General features: G+C 50.0%; 1 protein-coding gene and 2 long non-coding RNA genes across 4 annotated transcripts in view; 1 reads left to right on the forward strand and 2 right to left on the reverse strand.

The window, feature by feature from the left end:
* The window catches only part of UPF1 (UPF1 RNA helicase and ATPase), a 27,517-nt gene extending 16,531 nt beyond the window's left edge, over nt 1–10,986 (reverse strand). The window contains exons 1-5 of one of the 2 annotated variants that reach the window (XM_059869716.1): nt 10,714–10,986; nt 3,028–3,170; nt 1,860–1,949; nt 1,102–1,269; nt 126–306 (exon numbers count right to left, since the gene is read on the reverse strand). In XM_059869716.1, coding sequence (XP_059725699.1) covers nt 126–306; nt 1,102–1,269; nt 1,860–1,949; nt 3,028–3,170; nt 10,714–10,938 — 807 coding nt within the window. In that variant the 5' untranslated portion in view covers nt 10,939–10,986. The remainder of the gene's footprint in view (nt 1–125; nt 307–1,101; nt 1,270–1,859; nt 1,950–3,027; nt 3,171–10,713) is intronic. The other variant, XM_059869717.1, reaches the window with a different exon arrangement.
* LOC132339490 (uncharacterized) lies at nt 4,046–10,664 on the reverse strand. Its single transcript, XR_009489658.1, has 2 exons — nt 5,948–10,664; nt 4,046–5,885 (listed from the first exon to the last, which is right to left on the reverse strand). It is a non-coding gene; the product is annotated as an uncharacterized LOC132339490 (long non-coding RNA).
* Nucleotides 10,987–16,322: 5,336 nt separating the features above from the next.
* LOC132339688 (uncharacterized) lies at nt 16,323–22,201 on the forward strand. Its single transcript, XR_009489710.1, has 4 exons — nt 16,323–16,690; nt 17,554–17,693; nt 18,807–18,930; nt 21,613–22,201. It is a non-coding gene; the product is annotated as an uncharacterized LOC132339688 (long non-coding RNA).
* The last annotated feature ends 2,580 nt before the right edge of the window (nt 22,202–24,781 follow it).

Genomic DNA, 24,781 nt, shown 5'->3' on the forward strand with positions numbered 1-24,781 from the left:
CACTGTGGCACTGCAGGATTTAAACCCTGGGTGATTTCTGCCTTCCAGAGTTCCTAACACTCTCATCCTCCCTTGAAAACAACCTCAGAAGTGGTAAAACAACCCCAAACAAGTGCAGGCTGTACCTTCCAGAGCTCCTCCAGTTTGTTGATCTGCTGGGCCGTGATCTGGCGGGCGCGGAGCTGCTCCTGCTCCGAGGGGATCTTCACCAGCCACGAGAGGAAGCAGCGGTCCTGGATCAGGGGCTGCCACTGGGAGCTGTCCCAGTTGATGTCCTTCAAGCTGCTCTGGCTGGCACAGGGCTGCCTGCAGCACCAAAACACAGCCAGGAGATTGAGAGCAGACCAGAGGGAGGGACAGGCTAGTGCAGGGTGAGAACTGGGCTGGTGGGCTCCTGAAACTGCTCAAAAACCTGGGAAAATCCAAGCAAAACAACCCCAGCCTGCTGGGAAAATTCATTTTTCACTCCTTTCAGGAGTGTGACAAGTGTTGCTTGGGTGTTTCCAGGACTGAGAATGCATTTAAAATATTAAATACGACACCTTTGAAGGTGGTTATAACCCATGAGGACTGTGCACACACAGACCAGAAAAAGAAGAAGTTATTTCCCAAACAGAACTTCCTCCACAGAAATACAATTTCTACCAGCAACCACACAGTGACAGCACCGAATTAAAACACACACAATTATAAATTTTCAGTGCTGACTTAGCCTGTCAGAACAATTTCTGATTTATTGTGGCCTCAAATGACTCTGTGAGCTCAGATAAAAACACCCTGAGTGAGAGTCACCGTTCCAGGGCTCCAGAGTCACTTCCTGAACGGAGCTGTGCCTCTTCCAGAGCTCAAAACAGAGGGAAAAACACCTTTCTTCCATTAAGGAATGCAAAATTTAGGAACAAAATACTTTTCTACAGAGCTAAGATGTTTTCCCAACACAACAGAACTCCCTTTGCTGCATTATCCACCTGCACCCCTGAACTCTGTGCGACCACCTCGAGGAAAAAGGGTGGCAAACCAGAAAATAAACTGTATTTTGGGCCAAAATGAAAGCAAGGGCTGTTGTTTATGAAGAGAGCTGGGAGCAGAGCCCTGTCTGACCTGCACAGCAGAACCACCACGGAGTCAGCCTTGGCAGGGATGAAGCCCAGCAGGAAGACGTTGCGGCAGCCGCAGTTGTAGCACTCCAGGACGGTCTCTCCCAGGGGCCCGTCCTTGTGCAGGGTCACCTCCTTGCACTTGGCTCTCACCAGGTGGTTCACAATGTGGCTGCAAGCAAACAGCACAGCTTTACAGCTCAGACTGACAGCAGGGTCACACCAGAAACACCTCTGACAGCAATTAGTGACACACAAATAAATCGATTTATTGTGGCACGCCTTGGGGGGATGTGGCTCCTTCCTTCCATCCATGCAGAGAACTCTGCTCAGGGCATGGGTGCTGTGAGAGTGAAAATGAGAAGAAATGGGTGCAGAGCTGTGTTTGGCTCTTTCCATCCATGCAGGGAACTCTGCTCAGGACTTGGGTGCTCAGATGTGAAAGAAAAAGAAATGGGTGCAAAGTTGTGTCTGGCTCTTTCCATCCATGCAGGGAACTCTGCTCAGGGCATGGGTGCTGTGAGAGTGAAAAGAGAAATAAATGGGCACAGAGTTGTGTCTGCCTCTTCCCATCCATGCTGGGAACCTTCCTCATTGCATGGGTGCTGTGAGAGTTAAAATGAGAAGAAATGGGTGCAAAGTTGTGTCTGGCTCTTTCCATCCATGCAGGGAACTCTGCTCAGGGCATGGGTGCTCTGAGAGTGAAAATGAGAAGAAATGGGTGCAAAGTTGACTTTTTTGTTTCATGATTTCATCCTTTACCTGCCAGAGGTGTTCCCACGCCCGTTGCAGAACCATTTCTTGCTGGTGTTGCAGTAAACCACACAGGCAGGGTCGTGGATCCCACAGTAGCTGCAATTGCACAGGGAAAAGCAGCAAGAGATTGGTTATTGCTGAGAGGGAAACCCAAACCCAAGCTCTAACTGGATTTACAGGGCACAAAAAGAAGGGGAAGTGGAAACTGGGGAACATCAGTGCTGGGAGAAGCATCAAACAGGAGCCAAATTTCTGTTGTGAGTCACAAGTATTTTAATACTTAATATTTTGATATTAATTTAAAAATTATCAATATTTATTATTCCCATCCCTGGGGTGGCTGAGCCTGGGATTTATTCCCCAGGGAGCTCTGAGCTGGCCAGAAGTGGATGTGGCAGCTCCAAGTCTGTTCAGGAGCTCCAAGAGCAGCACAGGGAGCTTCCCTTCCCTTCCCAAACCTTCCTTTCCCTTCTCAAACCTTCCCTTCCCTTCCCAAACCTTCCCTTCTCTCTTCCCTTCCCTTCCCTTCCCAAACCTTCCTTTCCCTTCCCAAACCTTCCCTTCTCTTCCCAAACCTTCCCTTCCCAAACCTTCCTTTCCCTTCCGAAACCTTCCCTTCCCAAACCTTCCCTTCCCTCTTCCCTTCCCTTCCCAAACCTTCCTTTCCCTTCCCAAACCTTCCCTTCCCAAACCTTCCCTTCCCAAACCTTCCCTTCCCTTCCCAAACCTTTCCTTCCCTTCCCAAACCTTCCTTTCCCTTCTCAAACCTTCCCAAACCTTCCCTCTTCCCTTCCCAAACCTTCCCAAACCTTCCCTCTTCCCTTCCCAAACCTTCCCTTCCCTTCCCAAACCTTCCCTCTTCCCCTCCCAAACCTTCCCTTCCCTCTTCCCTTCCCTTCCCAAACCTTCCCTTCCCTTCCCAAACCTTCCTTTCCCTTCTCAAACCTTCCCAAACCTTCCCTCTTCCCTTCCCTTCCTTTCCCTTCCCTTCCCTCTTCCCTTCCCTTCCCTCTTCCCTTCCCTTCCCCTTCCCCTTCCCCTTCCCCTTCCCTCTTCCCTTCCCTTCCCCTTCCCAGTGGGGAAGGTTGATTTAAAACACTCCTCAAAGAACTATTAACTGCTGTTCCATCCCAGTGCCAAAGGCCCTTTCCCTGGTGGCCTCAGGAAGCCCCACCTGCAGGCGTGCACAGGGAGATCCTTGGTGTAGTAGGTGTCCTCCTCATCCTCCTCAAAGTTGAGCTCTGCCAGGAGCTGGCTGGTCTTGGCCACGTTCTCATCCACAGCTCCGTTCTGCAGGATCCCATCGGGCCCGTTCACCTGGGATTGGGGCACAGCCACAGTGAACCCCAAAATCCTGACAACCCCCCAGAGAAACGCTGCCAAGAGCATTAAACACACTCCCATTTCACAGGGACACCCCTCACCAGCTCCTGTTTCCAGGATTATCTCAACTCCAGCTGATAAATTGCAATGAAGTTTCCAGGAGGAGATTGCTTCCCTGCAGATTGGATTTTTCCATACAATCCCACAATCAATACCTGCTCCATCACCTCCTCTTTCACAGGATTATCAGAACTCCAACTGATAAGCAGGAAAACAAGGAGATTGCTTCTCTGCAGTTACATTTTTCCACAGCTTTACATAACAAAATTCCATTCCAACAATTCCAGCAGCTCTTTTCTCACCCTTTTCTTTATTCCAGGGATCTACCTGGGAACAGGAATTTCCCCCACCCATTCCTGTATCCACCATGGACTGCCAGAACCACGGAATTCTGCAACATTTGGTGCTGTCTCAGCAGCTTTCCCACCCTCAGCCTTTCCCCTGACCAAATAAATCCATTTTTTGGCACTTTTACCACCAGGAGGTGTGCATGTCACGCTGGGATTTTGGCATGGCCACTGCAGGTGTTGCCCCTTGGGCTTTCCAGGTGTCCTGGTTTAATTTCTCCAGCCCTGAGGGGCTTTAGCACCTCAATACTGAGTTGGGAAAGACCCCAGAATTTGGGTTGTTCTGGGCCTTCTTTAGCCAAGTTCCCACCAAAAGCTGAACAGGGATAAATTTGTCTTAATCCATGTTAATTTTGAGTGGAAAATGTGGGAAAGGGGCCACCAAAGTGACTGGAATATTCACAACACAGCTGAGGGGAGTGCTGGGGTCATTCCCTATAGGGATAATTAACACCCCCAATGTTTGTAAAGTTGAGATTTATTTATAAATTTTAACCAAATAGGACAAAAATCACTCAAGGCCTTTGTCTCTGAATACAATATTATAACAACTTAATGTGATTTCTCTGGGAGGTGCAACTTCATTCTGACAGCAAGCTGAGAACACAAAACCTTTTGTAAAAGACATCAAAAAAGAAATAAAAAAGTTGCTCTCTTCAGGCTGTAAGGAAACAAGCTCAGCTTATTCCTCATTTGGAGAGATCCACATTAAACATTTAACAGCCAATTGCAAGAGTTAAAGTCCCAAGCCAACTTCCCACTTGCCCTGAGCCATCAGGACCTGCCCTCAAAGGCACCAGCTCCGTTTCCAGCCCTGCAAATGAAATGAGGAGCATTTAAATAAAATAGAATAAATAAATGGGCTGCCTTTTATTGGAGTTACCTCCAAGCTCTGCCTTTTCACAGGAACAATCAACCCAAAGGAACTGAAAGTGCAATGGGAAGATGGAAAAAGGGATCCAAGCCCACGGAAGGAGCAGCACAACCCCATTAGTGGGGTGAGGGCAAACCCCACCAGACTCTGCCCAGCTGTCAGCACAGAAACATCCACTTCAAATCTCCATTTCCAACTGACAGAGCCATTTCAGAAAAGATAAATAAGGCCTGATCTGGCACAGGTGGGATTCCAAAGCCTGGAGTTTATCTGAACTCCTCACAAGCATTCCCAGGCATTTCTACCCACAATGTTTTACTTAAACACATTTTTTGGGTGCTCATACAAAACTGCCTTCCTATTTTTTAAAAAGAGCATTAAATTTTGGGTTCAGTTTGGGTTTTTTTAAGGCAGAGAAGGCAGAGATGTGCAGGGCAGGAGTGGCTGTGCTGTCCCAGCCCTCGGGGTGGCAGCAGTGATGTCACCTGGGCTGTGAGGTGCAGCCCCAGCCCTTGGCAGCTCTGGATGAGGAAGTGATTGCTCCAAACCCTCCTGTGATGTCAGCCTGTGTGCACTGGATTAAAAACCTGGCACGGGCAGCTGGGGTGGCAGGGGGGCCACTGCTCTGCTCCAAAAAATGTTGGCTGCAACTTCTGGCACGGCGAGTTTGGCAGCTCCAGGCCGAGCACTGAGGTGCCACAAAACTGCTCCCAAAAACTGCCGGGCCTGCCTGGCTCCTCTGCTGCCTCCAGACATTCCCTGGGACACAGAACAAGGCCAGGACTGAGCTGGGGGACAGGGAGCTGGGGCTGCTCCATCCCTGGGAACGCCCCAGGATGGCCTGGATGGGGTTGGGAGCAGCCTGGGACAGTGGGAGGAGTCCCTGGGATTGGGATTGAAGGCCCTGGATGGGGCTGGGAGCAGCCTGGGACAGCAGGAGGTGTCCCTGGGATTGGGATTTAAGGCCCTGGATGGGGCTGGGAGCACCTGGGACAGCAGGAGGTGTCCCTGGGATTGGGATTGAAGGCTCTGGATGGGGTTGGGAGCAGCCTGGGACAGCAGGAGGTGTCCCTGGGATTGGGATTTAAAGCCCTGGATGGGGTTGGGAGCAGCCTGGGACAGCGGGAGGAGTCCCTGGGATTGGGATTGAAGGCCCTGGATGGGGCTGGGAGCAGCCTGGGACAGTGGGAGGAGTCCCTGGGATTGGGATTGAAGGCCCTGGATGGGGCTGGGAGCAGCCTGGGACAGCAGGAGGTGTCCCTGGGATTGGGATTTAAAGCCCTGGATGGGGTTGGGAGCAGCCTGGGACAGCGGGAGGAGTCCCTGGGATTGGGATTGAAGGCCCTGGATGGGGCTGGGAGCAGCCTGGGACAGTGGGAGGAGTCCCTGGGATTGGGATTGAAGGCCCTGGATGGGGCTGGGAGCAGCCTGGGACAGCAGGAGGTGTCCCTGGGATTGGGACTGAAGGCCCTGGATGGGGCTGGGAACACCTGGGACAGCAGGAGGTGTCCCTGGGATTGGGATTGAAGGCCCTTCCAGCCACCCTGGCAGTCCCTGATGCCATGGAGGAGGTGACAAGATGGTGTTACCCAGGCTTCCAGCCCCCAAGGGATCCAGGAGAGCTGGAGAGGGACTGGGGACCAGGGATGGGGGGACAGGACACAGGGAGTGGCTCCAGAGGGCAGGGATGAGTGGGATGCTGGGAACTGGGGGCTGTTCCCTGTGGGATTCAAGGCCAGGCTGCAGGAGGGAAGCTCCAGGGAGAGACCTTGGAGCCACTTCCAGAGCCTGAAGGGGCTCCAGGGGAGCTGGAGAGGGATTTGGGACAAGGACTGGAATCCCAACACAGGGAATGGGTTTAAACTGGAAAGGGGGATCTGGGTGGGATATTGGGAAGGGATCCCTGGCTGGGATGGAATTCCCAGAGCAGCTGTGACCAGCCCTGGACCCCTGGCAGTGCCCAAGGCCAGGCTGGACAGGCTTTGGAGTACCCTGGCACAGTGAAGGTGTCCCTGCCTCTGGCACTTTTAGGATTTAAGTTTTCCAACCCAAACCAGGCCGGGATTCTGGGATCCTGCTGCCTGGGAGTCCCAGCTCAGGGCTAACAGAACATCCCAGCCCCCACAGCCACCCAGGCCAGGAGCAGAGCCCCAGGTGAGCACACCTGCAGCCTCCTCACCCAGCTCTGCTTTCAAGTGCTGCATTTCAAGCTGCAACAAGAACTGTGACTGCACTTCAACTCCAGCAGGTATTGTGCTAGCAAAGTCCTGCAGCGAGGCTTCAGCACCACCCTGCTGATGGACTCTCAGCTCAGGGCACCCCAAACCCCACATTTTGCGGTCGGGTGGCAAAGGCAGCTGCTGTTTGTGCCTTTCCCTTCAGGGCCCTGCTGGGATCCCCGGCGAGGCTGATTTGCTTTCCCTTTCCCGAGGAGGAAGTTGGGAAAGCCTCGCCCCTGGGAGGGAGCGGCGCTTCCAGATGGGACCTGAGCAACAAGGACTCGTCTGGCCCGGACAGAACAGCCTTTGTTAGCCCTGGCAATTAAACCCAGCCTGCCTAGGCCGGACCGCCAGCCTAGGAGCTGGCCCAGCCTCGCTGAGCCACGCCAGGAGCTGAGCTCACCCACACCCAGGGTCCAGAGGGGAAAAGGAGGCAGGAGGGAGAACTGCAGAGAATCCCGGGGTGGTCTGGGGTGGGAAGGGGCCCTAAAGCCCAGCAGGAGCACCCCCTTGATCCCAGGGTGGTCTGGGGTGGGAAGGGGCCCTAAAGCCCAGCAGGAGCACCCCCATGATCCCAGGGTGGTCTGGGGTGGGAAGGGGCCCTAAAGCCCAGCAGGAGCACCCCCACGATCCCAGGGTGGTCTGGGGTGGGAAGGGGCCCTAAGGCCCAGCAGGAGCACCCCCATGATCCCAGGGTGCTCCTGGGACACTCCAGGGATGGTTTGGGGTGGGAAGGGGCACCCCCACGATCCCAGGGTGCTCCTGGGACACTGCAGGGGTGGTTTGGGGTGGGAAGGGACCCTAAAGCCCAGCAGGAGCACCCCCATGATCCCAGGGTGCTCCTGGGACACTGCAGGGGTGGTTTGGGATAGTTTGGGGTTCCAGGGGCACCTTCCCTGATCCCAGGGTGCTCCTGGGACACTGCAGAGAATCCTGGGATGGTTTGGGGTTCCAGGGGCACCCCTGTGATCCCAGGGTGCTCCTGGGACACTCCAGGGATGGTTTGGGGTTCCAGGGGCACCTTCCCTGATCCCAGGGTGCTCCTGGGACACTCCAGGGATGGTTTGGGGTTCCAGGGGCACCCCTATGATCCCAGGGTGCTCCTTGGACACTCCAGGGATGGTCTGGGGGTCCAGGGACACCTTCCCTGATCCCAGGGTGCTCCTGGGACACTCCAGGGATGGTTTGGGGTTCCAGGGACACCTTCCCTGCTCCCAGGGTGCTCCTGGGACACTCCAGGGATGGTTTGGGGTTCCAGGGGCACCCCTGTGATCCCAGGGTGCTCCTGGGACACTGCAGAGAATCCTGGGATGGTTTGGGGTTCCAGGGGCACCCCTGTGATCCCAGGGTGCTCCTGGGACACTCCAGGGATGGTTTGGGGTTCCAGGGGCACCCCTGTGATCCCAGGGTGCTCCTGGGACACTGCAGAGAATCCTGGGATGGTTTGGGGTTCCAGGGGCACCCCTGTGATCCCAGGGTGCTCCTGGGACACTCCAGGGATGGTTTGGGGTTCCAGGGGCACCCCTGTGATCCCAGGGTGCTCCTGGGACACTCCAGGGATGGTTTGGGGTTCCAGGGGCACCCCTGTGATCCCAGGGTGTTCCTGGGACACTCCAGGGATGGTTTGGGGTTCCAGGGGCACCCCTGTGATCCCAGGGTGCTCCTTGGACACTCCAGGGATGGTTTGGGGTTCCAGAGGCACCCCTGTGATCCCAGGGTGCTCCTGGGACACTCCAGGGATGGTTTGGGGTTCCAGAGGCACCCCTGTGATCCCAGGGTGTTCCTGGGACACTCCAGGGATGGTTTGGGGTTCCAGGGACACCTTCCCTGATCCCAGGGTGCTCCTGGGACACTCCAGGTATCCAGGGGCAGCCACAGCTGCTCAGAGGATTTGAAACTCCTCTTTAAACATTCCAGAAAATCAATTCTTATGTTGATTTAATTTTAGGGAACAATGGAAATAGAGTGTTCTGCAGAAAATGTTTGGGCTCTACTCTTACTTTGGGCAATTGACCACTAATCACTTGTAACACCATTAAATTATTAATTAAAGAGTGGGGAAATAAATATATTGTTCTTTTAAACTAAATACATCAAATTTCCCTAAAACATGAGGTGCCCTGCATTGCTCAACTCATCTTTGTAAAAAGACCCCAGAAACAGCAGAGCAGAAGTTTCCACCTCCAATATTCTTCAGCTCCAAATAAATTTTTCATTTAATTAGCTTTAATTATAATCACAGGGCTAATATTTCATTAAGCAAACCCTGATCAATTGGAGAAGTCATTATTTAAGATGCCTCCTGCCAAAAAGAACAACAAACTTCAATTATCTGCTGAGGGCAGCAAAAATTTTGCCCAGAACCTTTTGAAAAACCCCAGATTTTGTCATTTTAGCAGCCCTGAGCCCGTTGAGAGGGGCAGGTCTGAGCAGATCCTGGGCTTTGTTTTATTTCACTCCACCTCTGAGAGCCCCTCCCCAAAATTGACATTTCTAACGTCAAAATGACCACAAAAGTTTGCAGAAACTCAAAACCACCCTGATTTTTAAAAAAAAGCAACCTAAATTCTTTTTCTTTTAGCCAGGAGACAAAACCAGTACCTGAAGGTGCTCTCCAGAGCTTTTATTTTTTTTTTTTTTTACTTTGACTTCAAAGGTTTTTCAAACATGTTTAGACAAAAAAAAGAGGCCAATTAATAATCCTCTTGTCTGGACTTTCAGCTTAGGAGGCTGATTTTGGGGTGGTTTTTCTTCTCCTTGGCCACAAATTCCCTACTGGGAGCTCTGGAGTGATCACAACCCATTAAAGGTTTAAAATTAAATGTGATTAAGATTCTCTTTGAATGTATAGTCACAGGGATTTTACTGCTGGTAGAAAATAATTCTGATCTCTCAATGCCCAAACTGGATCAATTCTACCAAATCCAAAAGGTGCAAATAAACAGAAAATAACCCCACAGCTCTGAGCTGACAAACACAGCCACCTGAGCACATCTCTGCTGTCACCCAGCACTTTCAGGCATAAAAATGGATTTAATTTGTGTCTGGAAACCCCCAGGACAGGAGAAATCTTCCCTCGGTGCTGCCCTGCACACCTGTGGAGCTGGATGAGCTCCCTGCTCCCCTCACAGAGCCACCTGGGGCAGCTTTTGCAAATAAAAGGGACAAAAACCAGGTCCAGGATGTTTGGCTGGGGATAAAAACTCACCGACAGCTCTCAACTCCTGTCTAAACTCATCCCTTAACACGTGGGTGATGTACAAGCATTTAATGGTTAAAAATAGGATTTCTGTGAGGAACCTGAATATTCCATGACCTTCAAACTGGAGAAAAGTGTGGTTTTTTTAAAAATACGGGAGAGTTCTTCGGTGTTTTTGTTGTTTACTACGGGCACACTGAGATTGTTATCTTCATTTCCAGCACTTCTTGGGAGCTGTAATCCTAATTCCTCCCCTGCCTACGAGCTGTGAATTGCTAAATAAACACCATTTCATTCTCTTTTAGGTACCAACCATCAACTGTAATAGAAAAAAAACGCAAAACTAAAACCCGTTTTTAAGCCACGAGGAAGCAGAGGTCAGAACTTGTCCCAGGCCTGTCCCTGCCACACAACCCCCAAAGAAACCAGCCCAACAACCGCGCGGCAAAGCAAGTGGAAACTGAAATAAAAAATTTAAATCCAGAGTAATAACCAGAAGACATTAAAGCGTATTTTAGCGAGGGGAAGTAAAAAAGCCGAATTTCCTCAGCGCCCAACTTCCGATAACCAAACACACCCCAAACCCCGCGTTTGTTTTAAGGAGAAAGAACCCGAACTGACACCCAGCCTCGGTGGTTTTTCCACCTCCCTATCGCAACGACACAACTATCGCGACTCGCCCGGCCGGCCGCAAGTTTCCTCCGCGAACAACTCGCTCCGATTCCGCCTCCCCGGGGCTCCTCCACACGCGGCTCCCGCTCCCCGCCCGCCCCGGGGGCCCCAGCTCCCATCGCCGCCCGCCCCTTCCGGACCCCCCGGCTCCTGCCGACCCCCTCACCTGCGCTTCCAGCGGGCCCGGAGCTCCCTGCCCCGCGCCGGGGGGCCCCTGGCCCTGTGCCGGCCCCGCCTGGCCGGGCCCGGGCGGGGTCTGGGTCTGGCTGGGGAGGGTGAAGTCGGTGAACTCGAACTCGGAGCCCTGCGTGTCGGCGCCGAGCAGCTCGGCCTCCTCGGTGTCCAGGAAGGTGAGGGTCTGCGAGCTGGGGCCGTACGCCTCCACGCTCATGGCGGCGGCGTTTCCTCTGGCCGGGAGCCTTCGTTCACCCCTACCCACCCCCCCCCCGGCCAGGCCCGGGCCTCCCCCTCAGCGAGCCCGGGCGGCCGCGCTACGCGAGCGGCGGGATCCGCCGCGCGCACCAGGCCGCGCGCCCCCCCCACACACAAAAACGAACCCGCCGCCGCCGCCGCCGCGCTCGGGCCGCTTCGCCGGGCGGCCCCGGAGCTAACGGGCGGGAGAAGGGAGAGGAGCGGGGCCGCGTCCGAGTGTCCGGCCGGGTCCGAGCGTCCGTCCGGCCGCGGCCGCCGCGCGCCAGGCCCGTGAGCGGTGACGCGGAGCGCGCGCGGGGGACGCGCCGACGGCAGCGCGCGCGCGCGGGAGGGGACGGCCGGGGAGGGGGGGGGGGGGGGGGTGACGCACACGCAGCACGTACGGGGAGGGAGGGAGGGAGGGGCACGGCGCGGCCGCCAGGGGGCGCGCTGCCCGCCCCGCAGCCCTCATGGGGTAAGGCGGGGCTTAGCTCTGAGTGACGGGCGCGGCGGCCAATGGGTTGTTGAGGTGAGGTGGAGGGAGGGGGAGTACGAGTCCCGCCCGCCCAGTGCACGCGGAGGGGAGGGGCGGGGTTTGGCCCTGATTGATGGGTGTGGCGGCCAATGGGCCATCGAGATAGGGGTTAAGTGCGGGCTGGGGCGTGTCTAGGGCTGCCTCGCGAGGGGGTGCACTCCCCTCTCGCTCACGGGGAGGGGCCGATTTGATTCTGAGTGACAGGCGTAGCAGCCAATGAGGGCGAGAGGGTGGGAGTGCGCGCACCACCCACCGTCGCCCACGTTGATGGGCTGGGCTTATCTCTGAGTGACGGCCCTGGCAGCCAATGGGTTCTTGAGATTATGTGTGGGTCTGTGCCTGGCTCTGAGTGACAGCTGTGGCAGCCAATGGGACATCGAGATGAGGGGCGGGGGCTGAGGTCCTGGAGAGGTCACTCTGAGGGGGATGTGGTGGCCCTGGACACTTGTGAGGGGCTGAGGTCCTGGAGAGGTCACACTGAGGTGGCACTGGGCACTTGTGAGGGGCTGAGGTGTGGACAGGTCACTCTGAGGGAGATGTGGTGGCACTGGGCACTTGTGAGGGGCTGAGGTGTGGACAGGTCACTCTGAGGGGAATGTGGTGGCCCTGGACACTTGTGAGGGGCTGAGGTCCTGGAGAGGTCACACTGAGGTGGCACTGGACCCTTGTGAGGGGCTGAGGTGTGGACAGGTCACTCTGAGGGAGATGTGGTGGCACTGGGCACTTGTGAGGGTCTGAGGTGTGGACAGGTCACTCTGAGGGGAATGTGGTGGCCCTGGACCCTCATGAGGGGATGGAAGGGCTGAGGTGGGTGACCCTGTGGTGACAATGGAGTCACTTAATCCCCTGTGCCCACCATGAGCTGCCAGCTCTGCCTGTCCCTGTTGGAACTGAGCCCCTGTTGGGGGCTAAGTGGGAATTAAGGATCGGGAATTCCAGGAATTCCTGCTCCAGCTGTCATTCCTGTCACACCTGTAATACCCCTGAGTGAAAGCTGGGCTGCTCTGGGCCTGCTGGACTGGGGATTCTCTGAGGTCAGAGAAGGGAGCACCACATTTCTACCTTGAAATAACCAAAAACTTTTTATTTACCCTTATTTACCCTCGTTCCATTTGATCAGCACACAATAAATCCCTTTTAAGAGAAATCTTCTGTGTGTTGGGGAAGGCTGGATATTGAGTCCCTCTTCCCTTCCACGCTGAGATGCAAATATGTATCTTCTCTTATAAATAACTTGGATTTTATATTCTTGCTTTTGGTGTAGGATAAAGCCTGGCCTGAATCAATGTGTTCCAGATCTGGGCTGAAAAGATGGATACTGGAAAACCTCCTTGTCCTGGGAAAAAACAAATCCAGAGAACACAGGAGTCACCACCACATCTGTAGGGAGACTGGATTCATCTCGTTTTTGAGTAGAAAAAACTCTTCAGACCAAAGAGTAACGGGGAGAAAACGTGAAATAACATTTGAGGATGAAAATGGAAGGAGAGAGGGGGGTGGAAAAAATAAAATAGTACAAAGCCAGGTGGCTGCTGGCTGCAAACACTTTTATTTATTAATAAACACAACACACTCCAAACATTTGGCTGCTTGACAGAATCCTCAAAAGTCTTGGAAAGGAATCAAAGTTCTGCCGGGTTCCTGTGCCTGCCCCAGCTCAGGAATAACAGCGCCTTGGAGGACAGGCGTGGCAAAGTCCCTCCGGTGCCAGCAGCAGGGGATGTGTCCCCTCAGGGTGGCCTTGGGGACACTCTGGTGCTGCTGTCTGAGGTGCTGAAGCTGCGTGGAGCTGGAGAAGCACCTGGGGAACCCAAACTGGTTTGAGCTGGGGGTTGGAATTCTCTTGGTACCGACCCAGAGCTCAGGTGTGGGGATTTCGGGATCGTTCTGCTCCACTGTGTGAATTTTGGGATCAATTTCGGGATCGTTCTGCTCCATTGTGTGAATTTTGGGATCAATTTTGGGATCGTTCTGCTCCATTGTGTGAATTTTGGGATCAATTTTGGGATTGTTCTGCTCCACTGTGTGAATTCTGGGATCAATTTTGGGATTGTTCTGCTCCACTGTGTGAATTTTGGGATCAGTTTTGGGATTGTTCTGCTCCACTGTGTGAATTCTGGGATCGTTCTGCTCCACTGTGTGAATTTTGGGATCAATTTTGGGATTGTTCTGCTCCATTGTGTGAATTTTGGGATCAGTTTTGGGATCGTTCTGCTCCATTGTGTGAATTTCAGGATCAATTTTGGGATCATTCTGCTCCACTGTGTGAATTCTGGGATCATTCTGCTCCACTGTGTGAATTCTGGGATCAGTTTTGGGATCATTCTGCTCCACTGTGTGAATTTTAGGATCAATTTTGGGATCGTTCTGCTCCACTGTGTGAATTCTGGGATCAATTTTGGGATCGTTCTGCTCCACTGTGTGGATTTTGGGATCAATTTTGGGATCGTTCTGCTCCACTGTGTGAATTTCAGGATCAATTTTGGGATCGTTCTGCTCCACTGTGTGAATTTTGGGATCAATTTTGGGATCGTTCTGCTCCATTGTGTGAATTTCAGGATCAATTTTGGGATCGTTCTGCTCCACTGTGTGAATTTTGGGATCAATTTTGGGATTGTTCTGCTCCACTGTGTGAATTCTGGGATCGTTCTGCTCCACTGTGTGAATTTTGGGATCAATTTCGGGATTGTTCTGCTCCATTGTGTGAATTCTGGGATCAATTTTGGGATCGTTCTGCTCCATTGTGTGAATTCTGGGATCAATTTCGGGATCGTTCTGCTCCACTGTGTGAATTTTGGGATCGTTCTGCTCCACTGTGTGAATTCTGGGATCAGTTTTGGGATCATTCTGCTCCACTGTGTGAATTTTAGGATCAATTTTGGGATCGTTCTGCTCCACTGTGTGAATTCTGGGATCGTTCTGCTCCACTGTGTGAATTCTGGGATCAATTTTGGGATCGTTCTGCTCCACTGTGTGGATTTTGGGATCAATTTTGGGATCGTTCTGCTCCACTGTGTGAATTCTGGGATCAATTTTGGGATCGTTCTGCTCCATTGTGTGAATTTCAGGATCAGTTTCGGGATCGTTCTGCTCCACTGTGTGAATTCTGGGATCAATTTTGGGATCGTTCTGCTCCACTGTGTGAATTCTGGGATCGTTCTGCTCCATTGTGTGAATTCTGGGATCAATTCTGGGATCATTCTGCTCCACTGTGTGGATTTTGGGTTCAGTTTTGGGATTGTTCTGCTCCATTGTGTGAATTTTGGGATCGTTCTGCTCCACTGTGTGAATTTTGGGATCAATTTTGGGATCGTTCTGCTCCACTGTGTGAATTTCCCACTGTGTGAATTTTGGGATCGTTCTGCTCTATTGTGTAAATTTCGGGATCAATTTCGGGATCGTTCTGCTCCATTGTGTGAATTTTGGGATCGTTCTGCTCCATTGTGTGAATTTCAGGATCAATTTCGGGATCGTTCTGCTCCACTGTGTGAATTCTGGGATCATTCTGCTCCACTGTGTGAATTCTGGGATCAGTTTTGGGATCATTCTGCTCCACTGTGTGAATTTTAGGATCAATTTTGGGATCGTTCTGCTCCACTGTGTGAATTCTGGGATCAATTTTGGGATCGTTCTGCTCCACTGTGTGGATTTTGGGATCAATTTTGGGATCGTTCTGCTCCACTGTGTGAATTTCAGGATCAATTTTGGGATCGTTCTGCTCCACTGTGTGAATTCTGGGATCAATTTTGGGATCGTTCTGCTCCACTGTGTGAATTTCAGGATCAATTTTGGGATCGTTCTGCTCCATTGTGTGAATTTCAGGATCAATTTCGGGATCGTTCTGCTCCACTGTGTGAATTTTGGGATCAATTTTGGGATCGTTCTGCTCCATTGTGTGAATTTCAGGATCAATTTTGGGATCGTTCTGCTCCACTGTGTGAATTTTGGGATCAATTTTGGGATTGTTCTGCTCCACTGTGTGAATTCTGGGATCGTTCTGCTCCACTGTGTGAATTTTGGGATCAATTTCGGGATTGTTCTGCTCCATTGTGTGAATTCTGGGATCAATTTTGGGATCGTTCTGCTCCACTGTGTGAATTCTGGGATCAATTTCGGGATCGTTCTGCTCCACTGTGTGAATTTTGGGATCGTTCTGCTCCACTGTGTGAATTCTGGGATCAGTTTTGGGATCATTCTGCTCCACTGTGTGAATTTTAGGATCAATTTTGGGATCGTTCTGCTCCACTGTGTGAATTCTGGGATCGTTCTGCTCCACTGTGTGAATTCTGGGATCAATTTTGGGATCGTTCTGCTCCACTGTGTGGATTTTGGGATCAATTTTGGGATCGTTCTGCTCCACTGTGTGAATTCTGGGATCAATTTTGGGATCGTTCTGCTCCATTGTGTGAATTTCAGGATCAGTTTCGGGATCGTTCTGCTCCACTGTGTGAATTCTGGGATCAATTTTGGGATCGTTCTGCTCCACTGTGTGAATTCTGGGATCGTTCTGCTCCATTGTGTGAATTCTGGGATCAATTCTGGGATCATTCTGCTCCACTGTGTGGATTTTGGGTTCAGTTTTGGGATTGTTCTGCTCCATTGTGTGAATTTTGGGATCGTTCTGCTCCACTGTGTGAATTTTGGGATCAATTTTGGGATCGTTCTGCTCCACTGTGTGAATTTCCCACTGTGTGAATTTTGGGATCGTTCTGCTCTATTGTGTAAATTTCGGGATCAATTTCGGGATCGTTCTGCTCCATTGTGTGAATTTTGGGATCGTTCTGCTCCATTGTGTGAATTTCAGGATCAATTTCGGGATCGTTCTGCTCCACTCTGAATTTCGGGGTCGTTCTGCAGCGCTGGGAGCTCTGGGGGAAGCCCTGAAGGATAAAATGGCTGCCCAGAGCTCCCAGGATGTATTTTTGGGGTGTTTTGTGCAAGTTTCCTCCCTCAAACCCCAGGCTGCTGCAGAGGAGAGGCTGTGACTCACTGGGCTTGAGTGCTGTGCAGCAGCAATTTGAATTCCACTCAATTTGTGGAATTCAAGCAGGCAAAAACTGGCACAATTCCCTTCAAAGTGTGCTGATCTCCCCATCTCCCTGCAGATCAGAAGCTGGAATTCACCAGAAGAGAAGGAACACGAGCAAATGGATATTTTACAAGACATTTTCTGCTTGCAGGAGGTGAAGAGGTGCAGGTGATTATTTATCCCCAGGTGCTGGGGAGGAGTTGGAGGTGCTGAGAAGGAGCAGAGGCCTTTCCCTGAAGCTGCTTTGAATTCCAGAGCAGCCCAGCAGCTCTGGGATTTGCTGGCATCCTCCTGCAGCCGGGCCAGGGCTGGGATTGGTCTCCAGGAATTCCCAGCCATGGAGATAAGGCTGGTGACGTGAGGGGGGCACAGCCAATGGAGCCCAGGCTGGCCAAAACGGGGGGAAAAATGGGATATTTTTATCCTGGGATGGATAAAAATGGGCTCAGGGGGAGGTGAGGGTGGAGCAGGGAGGAGCTGCAGGGAAGCTCCCACCCACAGCAATAAATGAAGCAAATTCATCACTTCATTTCCCCCCTGCTTTTTTTATTTAGTGCTCAGGGGGTTTAAAAATCAGGATATTTTGGGGTGGAAGGACCTTAAATCCCTTCCATCCCACTATCCCAGGTTGTTCCAAGCTGTCCCAGGGCACTTCCAGCATGGGCAATCCACACCCAACCCCTCCCAGTGCCTTTCATAATAAAGAATTTCATCCAAATTCTCCATTTTCTTCCTTTGCTGTCTCTGTTTATTCCCTTTTTCTTCCCTTTTTCCTTTAAATTATTCCTAAATGAAAATGCCTTTAAAATTTTGCTTGTTGTCTTTTTATTTCCTTTTTTCTTAAAACAAATCCTAAATGAAAATGCCTTAAAATTTTATTTATTTATGAATACCAATAAATGAAAGAACCAATTGGTATTCATTTATTGAATAACAATAAATGAAAGAACAACAACAAAAAAAAAAATCTGTTTTTTTAAAAAACAAAAATATTCTCTTTGCTGATAAAATTTCAATTTTTTATTTTTAAGGGTGAAATCCATAGGGGAAAAAAATTTGGAGTGAGTTTTTTTCCAGTGCAGCTGGGTCATTTCTCCTGAGCTACCACGAGAGGGACACAGGAGGAAAGCAAAAGGAGCTGGGAGAGGAAGAACCCAAGGAAGAGCTCGAGGTGGGATCATAGCAGCACATTTCCCTTTTGGTTGGGAATCCCAGCATTCCTGCAGCTCCCATCAAATCCTAAAAAAAATCCCTAAAATCTGAAGTTCATCCCATAAAATCCTAAAACAAAAAAATCCTTAAAATCCTAAAAAAAAAAAATCCCTAAAATCCTAAATTCATCCCATAAAATCTTAAATTCATCCCATTAAATCCTAAAAAAAATCCCTAAAATCTTTAATTCATCCCATAAAATCCTAAAAAAAAAAAATCCTTAAAATCCTAAAAAAAATCCCTAAAATCTTAAATTCATCCCATAAAATCCTAAAACAAAAAAATCCTTAAAATCCTAAAAAAAATCCCTAAAATCCTAAATTCATCCCATAAAATCCTAAAAAAATTCCCTAAAATCCCAAATTCATCCCATAAAATCCTAAAAAAAATCCCTAAAATCCTAAAAAAAAAATCCCTGAAATCCCAAATTCATCCCATAAAATCCTAAAAAAAAATCCCTGAAATCCTAAATCAAAAAAATCCCTAAAATCTGAAATTCATCCCAAAAAATCCTAAAAAAAAAATCCCTAAAATCTTAAATTCATCCCATAAAATCCTAAAAAAAATCCCTAAAATCCTAAAAAAAAAATCCCTGAAATCCCAAATTCATCCCATATAATCCTAAAAAAAAAAAAATCCCTGAAATCCTAAATCAAAAAAATCCCTAAAATCTGAATTTCATCCCAAGAAATCCTAAAAAAAATCCCTAAAATCTTAAATTCATCCTATAAAATCCTAAAAAAAAAAATCCCTAAAATCCTAAAAAAAAAATCCCTAAAAAAAAATTCCCTAAAATCCTAAATTCATCCCAAAAAATCCCTAAATTCCTAAATTCATCCCCTAAAATCCTAAAAAAAAAAAATCCCTGAAATCCCAAATTCATCCCATAAAATCCTAAAAAAATTCCCTAAAATCCTAAAAAAAAAATCCCTAAAATCTTAAATTCATCCCATAAAATCCTAAAAAATCTCCACAGGTAAGGGGCTAAGATATGTAAATAGATAAATTTTTTTTTTTGCTTTTATCCCTCAGCTGATTGTGATAAATCTGATTAATTTTGATTTTCCTGCAGGTTTAATTGGGGATAAATATTCCCAGAACGAGTCACGGGGATGTAACTCCATGAGGGAAAAGGAGGAGAAGATTTGGGGCAAAATCCAGGGATTTTGGATGAAGAAAGTTCTCAGAAATTGATGGTGAGTGGCATTAAAAGGTAGCAAATAATAAAAGATAAATAAATAATAAAAGATAACAGCAGGAGATGAAAAGGAAATGAAACTTGGTGCTCTAAACCAGCTCCAAATGGATATTTCAAGAAATAAATAATAAATAATTAAATTTAATATTTAACATAATTAATATTTAATAATTAATTTAATATTTAACTCCAATAAATTTGGGGTTAAATATGAAAAGAAGAATTTAAAATGCTGAGTTTCAGTAGGAAACTTGAAATGCTTCCCTGCAGAATTGTGTTCAAATTCCAGAATTGTGTTAAAATAAAACAACAGGACAGGACCTGGATTCGAGGGGTTAATTCAGGGGAAAAAAGCTTTTATTGGGCAGAACTTTTGCAGCTTCAGAACCACCATGGGAAGTTAAAAATTTCCCTAAAATCCAAATTAAAACTGCTGGAATTCCTGAATTTATCCAAGGAGAACTTTGGCAGGATCTGTTCCCTATTAAAGCTGCCTCTGGAAGGAGCAGGGCTGTAAAAAATCCTCAATTTCCAAAGGGGCATCCACAGCTCTGGGGGAAAACAAAAATAATTTTAAAAAATAAATAAAAATAAAAAAAAGGATTTCTCCAAAGCAGATGTTTTTGGAGCTGAGCTTAAAAACAAAATGTGGAGCTCTTGATGGGCTCCAGAGTGTCCCTGTTTGTTGGGATTGCTGGCAGCTTTCCTGGGCAGATGCAGATTGTGGAGTAATGGAAAATCCAGCTTCCCTCAGGGCTGGGATGTCTGTGGGGCTGCTGATCCTCCCCAGAAAAAGAGGGAATTTCCAATTATCCCACGGGAATTTTTGGGCAGATTTTTGGGGCACGGGGTTAAAGCTGAGGTTGGGTTTGGGTCTTCAAAGAAAAAAAAGAAAAAAAAAAAAATCCCTTCAAAATTAGGAATTTTGGAGTCCCACCCTGGCTTTTTCTGGGTTTTTGGTGTCATGGAATCACATATTTACATTCTCTGCCTAGAAAATAAATCCTCCCAAGGAAATCCTTCTTTCCTGCTGTGGAAAAACCTTAATTTGGCTCTTGATGAGGGAACGATGCAAGGACTCAATAATTGGGGTTTGGCTGGGTGTCCCAACGTGTCCAAGGTGGGTTTGGCCACACCAGGACTTCCAGGAGCCTCCAGGACCAACCACCCTCACCCAAAAATGGCCTGAACCAGGAAAATTTCATTCTCTGGCCTCCATCCTGAAGAATTTTCCTTTTCAGTCCCTTTTGATGTTAAATTTGCCCAGCTTGGCCTTATCTTTACCTCACAAATACTCCAAGGAGTGTAAAGTCATTTCTGCTTCCCCAGCTATAGGAAAAGCTGGTGACATTTCATCAAGTTTAAGTTTCTTTTTCTTTTTTTTTTTGCTGAATAAAAATCAAACAGGATGGAGGGAACCCAGAAGTGTTGGGTGTTGCAGCTGTGGGAGGCCTTCAAGGAGCTGTGTTGGTGTGTCTGGGGGATGGTTTGAGGAAGGGGAAGGAATGTTTTCCTTGCAGAATTCTGTGGATTTCAGGAGGAACCCAGCCAGGGCTGCCCTCAGGCCATGAATGGTCCCTGTGTAGTTTTGTGAGGCCTTCCCAGAAGTCAGGAGCTCCTTGGAAATGACCCCAGGAATGCCATCAGCCAGCCTGGGACAGGATCAAAGGGGCTGTGGGCTCCCTCAGGGGAACATTCCCATTCCACCATGGCCCCAACACCCCGAGACAGAGAGACCCTTGAACTCTGCCTCTGCCCCTACGTGCTGGGGAGGTTTCCCCTCATCCCTCATGTTCTGGGCTCTTCCACTTCTCCCTCTGCCAGGCATGATCCCTTTTCCCCTCATCCCTCATGTTCTGGGCTCTTCCACTGCTCCCTTTTCCAGGCATGATCCCTTTTCCCTTTTTCCCCTCATCCTCACACTGCTCTGGGCTCTTCCACTGCTCCCTTTGCCAGGCATGATTTTCCCTTTTTCTCTTTTCCCCCACAGTGTTTAGGGCTCTTTCCAGCTGTTCCCTTTGCCAGGCATGATTCCTTTTCCCTTTTTCCCCTCATCCCTCAGTGTTCTGGGCTTTTCCACTGCTCCCTCTGCCAGGCATGATCCCTTTTCCCTTTTTCCCCTCATCCCCACAGTGTTCTGGGCTCTTCCAGCTGCTTCCTTTTCCAGGGATGATCCCTTTTCCCTTTTTCTCTTTTTCCCCACAGTGTTCTGGGCTCTTCCACTGCTCCCTCTGCCAGAGACTATTCCTTTTCCCTTTTTCCCCTCATCCCCTCAGTGTTCTGGGCTCTTCCAGCTGCTTCCTTTTCCAGGGATGATCCCTTTTCCCTTTTTCCCCTCAGTGTTCTGGGCTCTTCCACTGCTCCCTTTTCCAGGGATGATCCCTTTTCCCTTTTTCCCCTCATCCCTCAGTGTTCTGGGCTCTTCCACTGCCCCCCTTGCCAGGGTTGATTTTCCCTTTTTTTCTTTTTCCCCTCAGTGTTCTGGGCTCTTCCACTTCTCCCTCTGCCAGGCATGATCCCTTTTCCCTTTTCCCTTTTTCCCTTTCTCCACGTGGGCAGCAAGGCTGCTGAGGGACCCAGAGCCCATCACTGTGGGTGAGCAATCCCTCACTGCATTCTGCTCTGGCACAAACAGGCACAGCACAGGGTAAGAATTGTTTTTCCCTTCTCTGAGGTTCAGAGAGTGTGGAACCCAGGAATATTCTCGGGAAGAACTGTGCCTTGCTGTTCTCTGTGAGGACACAGGATCGTGATGGAAACACCTCAGCCCCTCCCTGGCTCCATCCCAGCTGCTCCTCCAGAGCCACCAGAGCCTCCTGCCTCCTCCAGGGGCTGTGTGAGGAGGCAGAGTTCCCTCTGGGAAGGGCAGCCAGCTGGAATAATCCCTGGGAAGAGCCATGGAAATTCAGAGATAAGGATTTCTCCGTGCTGGCCCCTCCAGGCTCACCAGCAGAGCTGGGATTCACATTCCAGAGGCTGCCACAGGTGCTGTGGTGGAAGTGGGGCCTGGTGGAGCTGCTGGATTCTGAGCAGGGCCTGTGGCAGCACAGCAAAGCCATGGAGGAGTCTGGAAACTCTGAACTGGGGCTGGTTTTGCTAAAAACGGCCCCGCTGGCTCTGATTTATGAGCAAACAGAAGTTTGCAAATGGCCTCGGGAGCCTGGCCCAGAAATCCATGAGCCTGATGTCATGTGGAGAGAGCCCAGAACACAGAATTATTTTTATGGGGTTGTTAGCAAGTGTTATTAAAAAGAAATTGAAATGTTCAATTGGAATTTTTTTTCTTGGCTATAGGATGAGGGCAGAGCAAAAGTCCTGGAATGGATGTGGATGAGACATCCCAGTTTTAGGCCACTCTTCCCGGCTCCAGATGAGAGCATGGCTTTGCTGGAAGAGGGGATTGCAAAAGGGGATGTGAGGGAGGTCTGGAGAGCAGTAATTTTAACCAGCACTTCAGCCATGATGTCATTTCAGCTGAAAAATAATGGTCAAGTTTGGGCAAGCAGAGCCCGGGGCCAGCAGCCAGGGTGGGGAGGAACTGCAGTGTGGAAAGGTCATGGTGGAAAACCAAACCAGAACAACCCCAAAAAAAGGGGATGCAAACCCTGGAATTTTCTGTGAGTGTGAGGATTCCAAGGAAATGGAGGGGAGGAAGATGTTCACAGCCTGGACAGGGTTTTCATTCCTCTGTCTGGAAGTCAGAAGCCAAATCCTGGAAGAGCCTGAAGGATTGTTGTGACCCCAGAGTGTGATCCCAGAGTGATCCCGAGCTCTTCTCCTGGGATTTAACCCAAAAGCTGCAGCCACCTCCTTGCCTGAGGAGGCCAAAAGGCTGAAACCACCAAGGGACGTTGTTCCAGTGGATTTGGACATCCAAAATATCATCTAAAAACTGCTTTGTGGGGCTTCTCCCTCATGGCCTGAAAGGGAGGACCACCCTCAGGCCAGGCTGTAGGATCAGCCCTTTCCATGGGGTTTTAAATGAATTCCCACCACTCCAGCCTTAGAAAGCTGAGCCTTGCTCAGCCTTGGCTAAAGCCTCGCACATTTTGTCCTTTTTTCATTCCCTGTTCCACCACAAACCTCAGCTGGGGGAAAAAAAACCCAACAGAGCAAGCAAAGGAAGGGGCACCTGCAGCTGGGAATGACCAAAAGCTCCTGGTTTAGGAGGAGGTTTAGGACTTGGAGCTCCCCAGGAACAACTTCTCTTCCTGCTGTGCTGGGAGCCAGCAATGAGCTCAGGCTGTGAGATCAGATTCTGCTGAGTCTACAGGGTCAGGCTCCTTCTTTCCTCTTTTCCAGAAGTTCCCCTCTCCGAGCCATGCCTGGATATTTGATTTCCTTGGGAAACCTGGGCCCTCTCAGCAGCTTTTGCTGCGTTTTGTGTCCGGGACACTCAGCTCTGCCAGCAGAAAAGTTGCTTTTGTCATTCCCATTTCTCCACCTGAGCCTTTGTGGGGTTCCTGGAATTGGAGGAGCTTTTCCTGGAAGAAGTGGTGCAGGGCAGAATGGCTTGTGCAGAAAGCACTCCCAAGGCTGCAGAGATGTCCAGGAGGCTGCTGGAATTTAGGGAGAGCTCCTGGAATTCTCTCTCCTGGCTGTTGATGAGCACCCAACGTGCTCTGGCTCGAGGGGATGTTCAGGGAGGAACCTGACCCTGTGCTGGCCAAAAGGAGTTGGAATTTCATGGAGGGAACGCTGCAAAAATGCACAGGATCGATGTGGTGTCCAGCTGGAATTCCAATTAAAGGAATTTGGGACCATCACAACCAGGCCAGACCTGTGCCCTTGCAGTTTTTGGGTGGGAAGAGCAGTTCAGAAGATCAGGGGCTGACTCTGGATCTCTCCACAGCCCCTGAACCTGAAAATGATTGTGGAAAAACAGCAGGTTTGCCCTTGAGGCTGTTTTTCAGCTCTGGGTGGGGTCAGGAGAAGGCACTGCCAGCACTCTCCAGTTCATTCCTGGGAGATTTCTGGGGCTGAGATTTTCTGGAAAACTCCAGAGGTTTGGGTCAGTCTCCATCCTCCTTCTTTCTGGAGAGCTTCCCACCCCTTGTGAGCCTGCACACGCCGTTTTTCCATTTCTCTGGAAGTGACCAGAAACCCCAAAACAAGCCCAGAGCCTGGATGATGCTGAATTTTCCTCTGAGCTCATCGAGGATGTCCAAAGCAGCAGCACCATTTGCAGATGGGGCCAAGAATCTGTAATGTCTCAAAGCTGAGCAAAATAAAACGTGTGTGAGAGAAGAGATGGGTGAGAAGGGCAGCTGAGGGGGTGGCAGCCAGGAAAAAGATGGAATGGGGAGCCAGAGGTTGTCCCAAAAGCCAGGAGGGGGTGAAATGAGCATTCCCACGAGTGCAGCTGTTGGTTTGACCCTCTTTAATGAGTTATTTTGTTAATTACCTTCAGGAAGGAGCTGCAGCTCCAGACTGAGAAGATCCTCCTGCATGGAAGTGTTTCCCACTGTTCCCCAACTGCTGCAGGTTTTTATTGCTGGGATTTCCTCTCTTTCTTATTTGGAAATTCATCTTTTTATTGGAGGAAATCTTTCTTTGGAGAGGGACAAAGGACGGGGTGTCCCTGTCCTTCCCCACACCCAGAGCTCCTCTGTGCACTCATCCTGCTCACAGCCAGGATTGTCCCTGCTGGAAAACCTCTGGAATGCCTCAGGAGATCCTCAGGGTGAGGAGATGACCCACCAGGGCTCTCCTGGGGTTGTCCCTCTCTGCTCAGCCCCCAGGAGCTGGAATCCTTCAGTGATTTTGGCAGCAGTTCCCAAAGGAACTAAAAGCAGAATTTTGGGGAAGAAAACTTCCTTCTGGTGTGCTGGGGGTGAGATAGCAGCTGA

The sequence above is a fragment of the Haemorhous mexicanus genome, chromosome 29, assembly GCF_027477595.1.
Source record: "Haemorhous mexicanus isolate bHaeMex1 chromosome 29, bHaeMex1.pri, whole genome shotgun sequence".
In the NCBI taxonomy this organism is placed as follows: Eukaryota; Metazoa; Chordata; class Aves; order Passeriformes; family Fringillidae; genus Haemorhous; species Haemorhous mexicanus.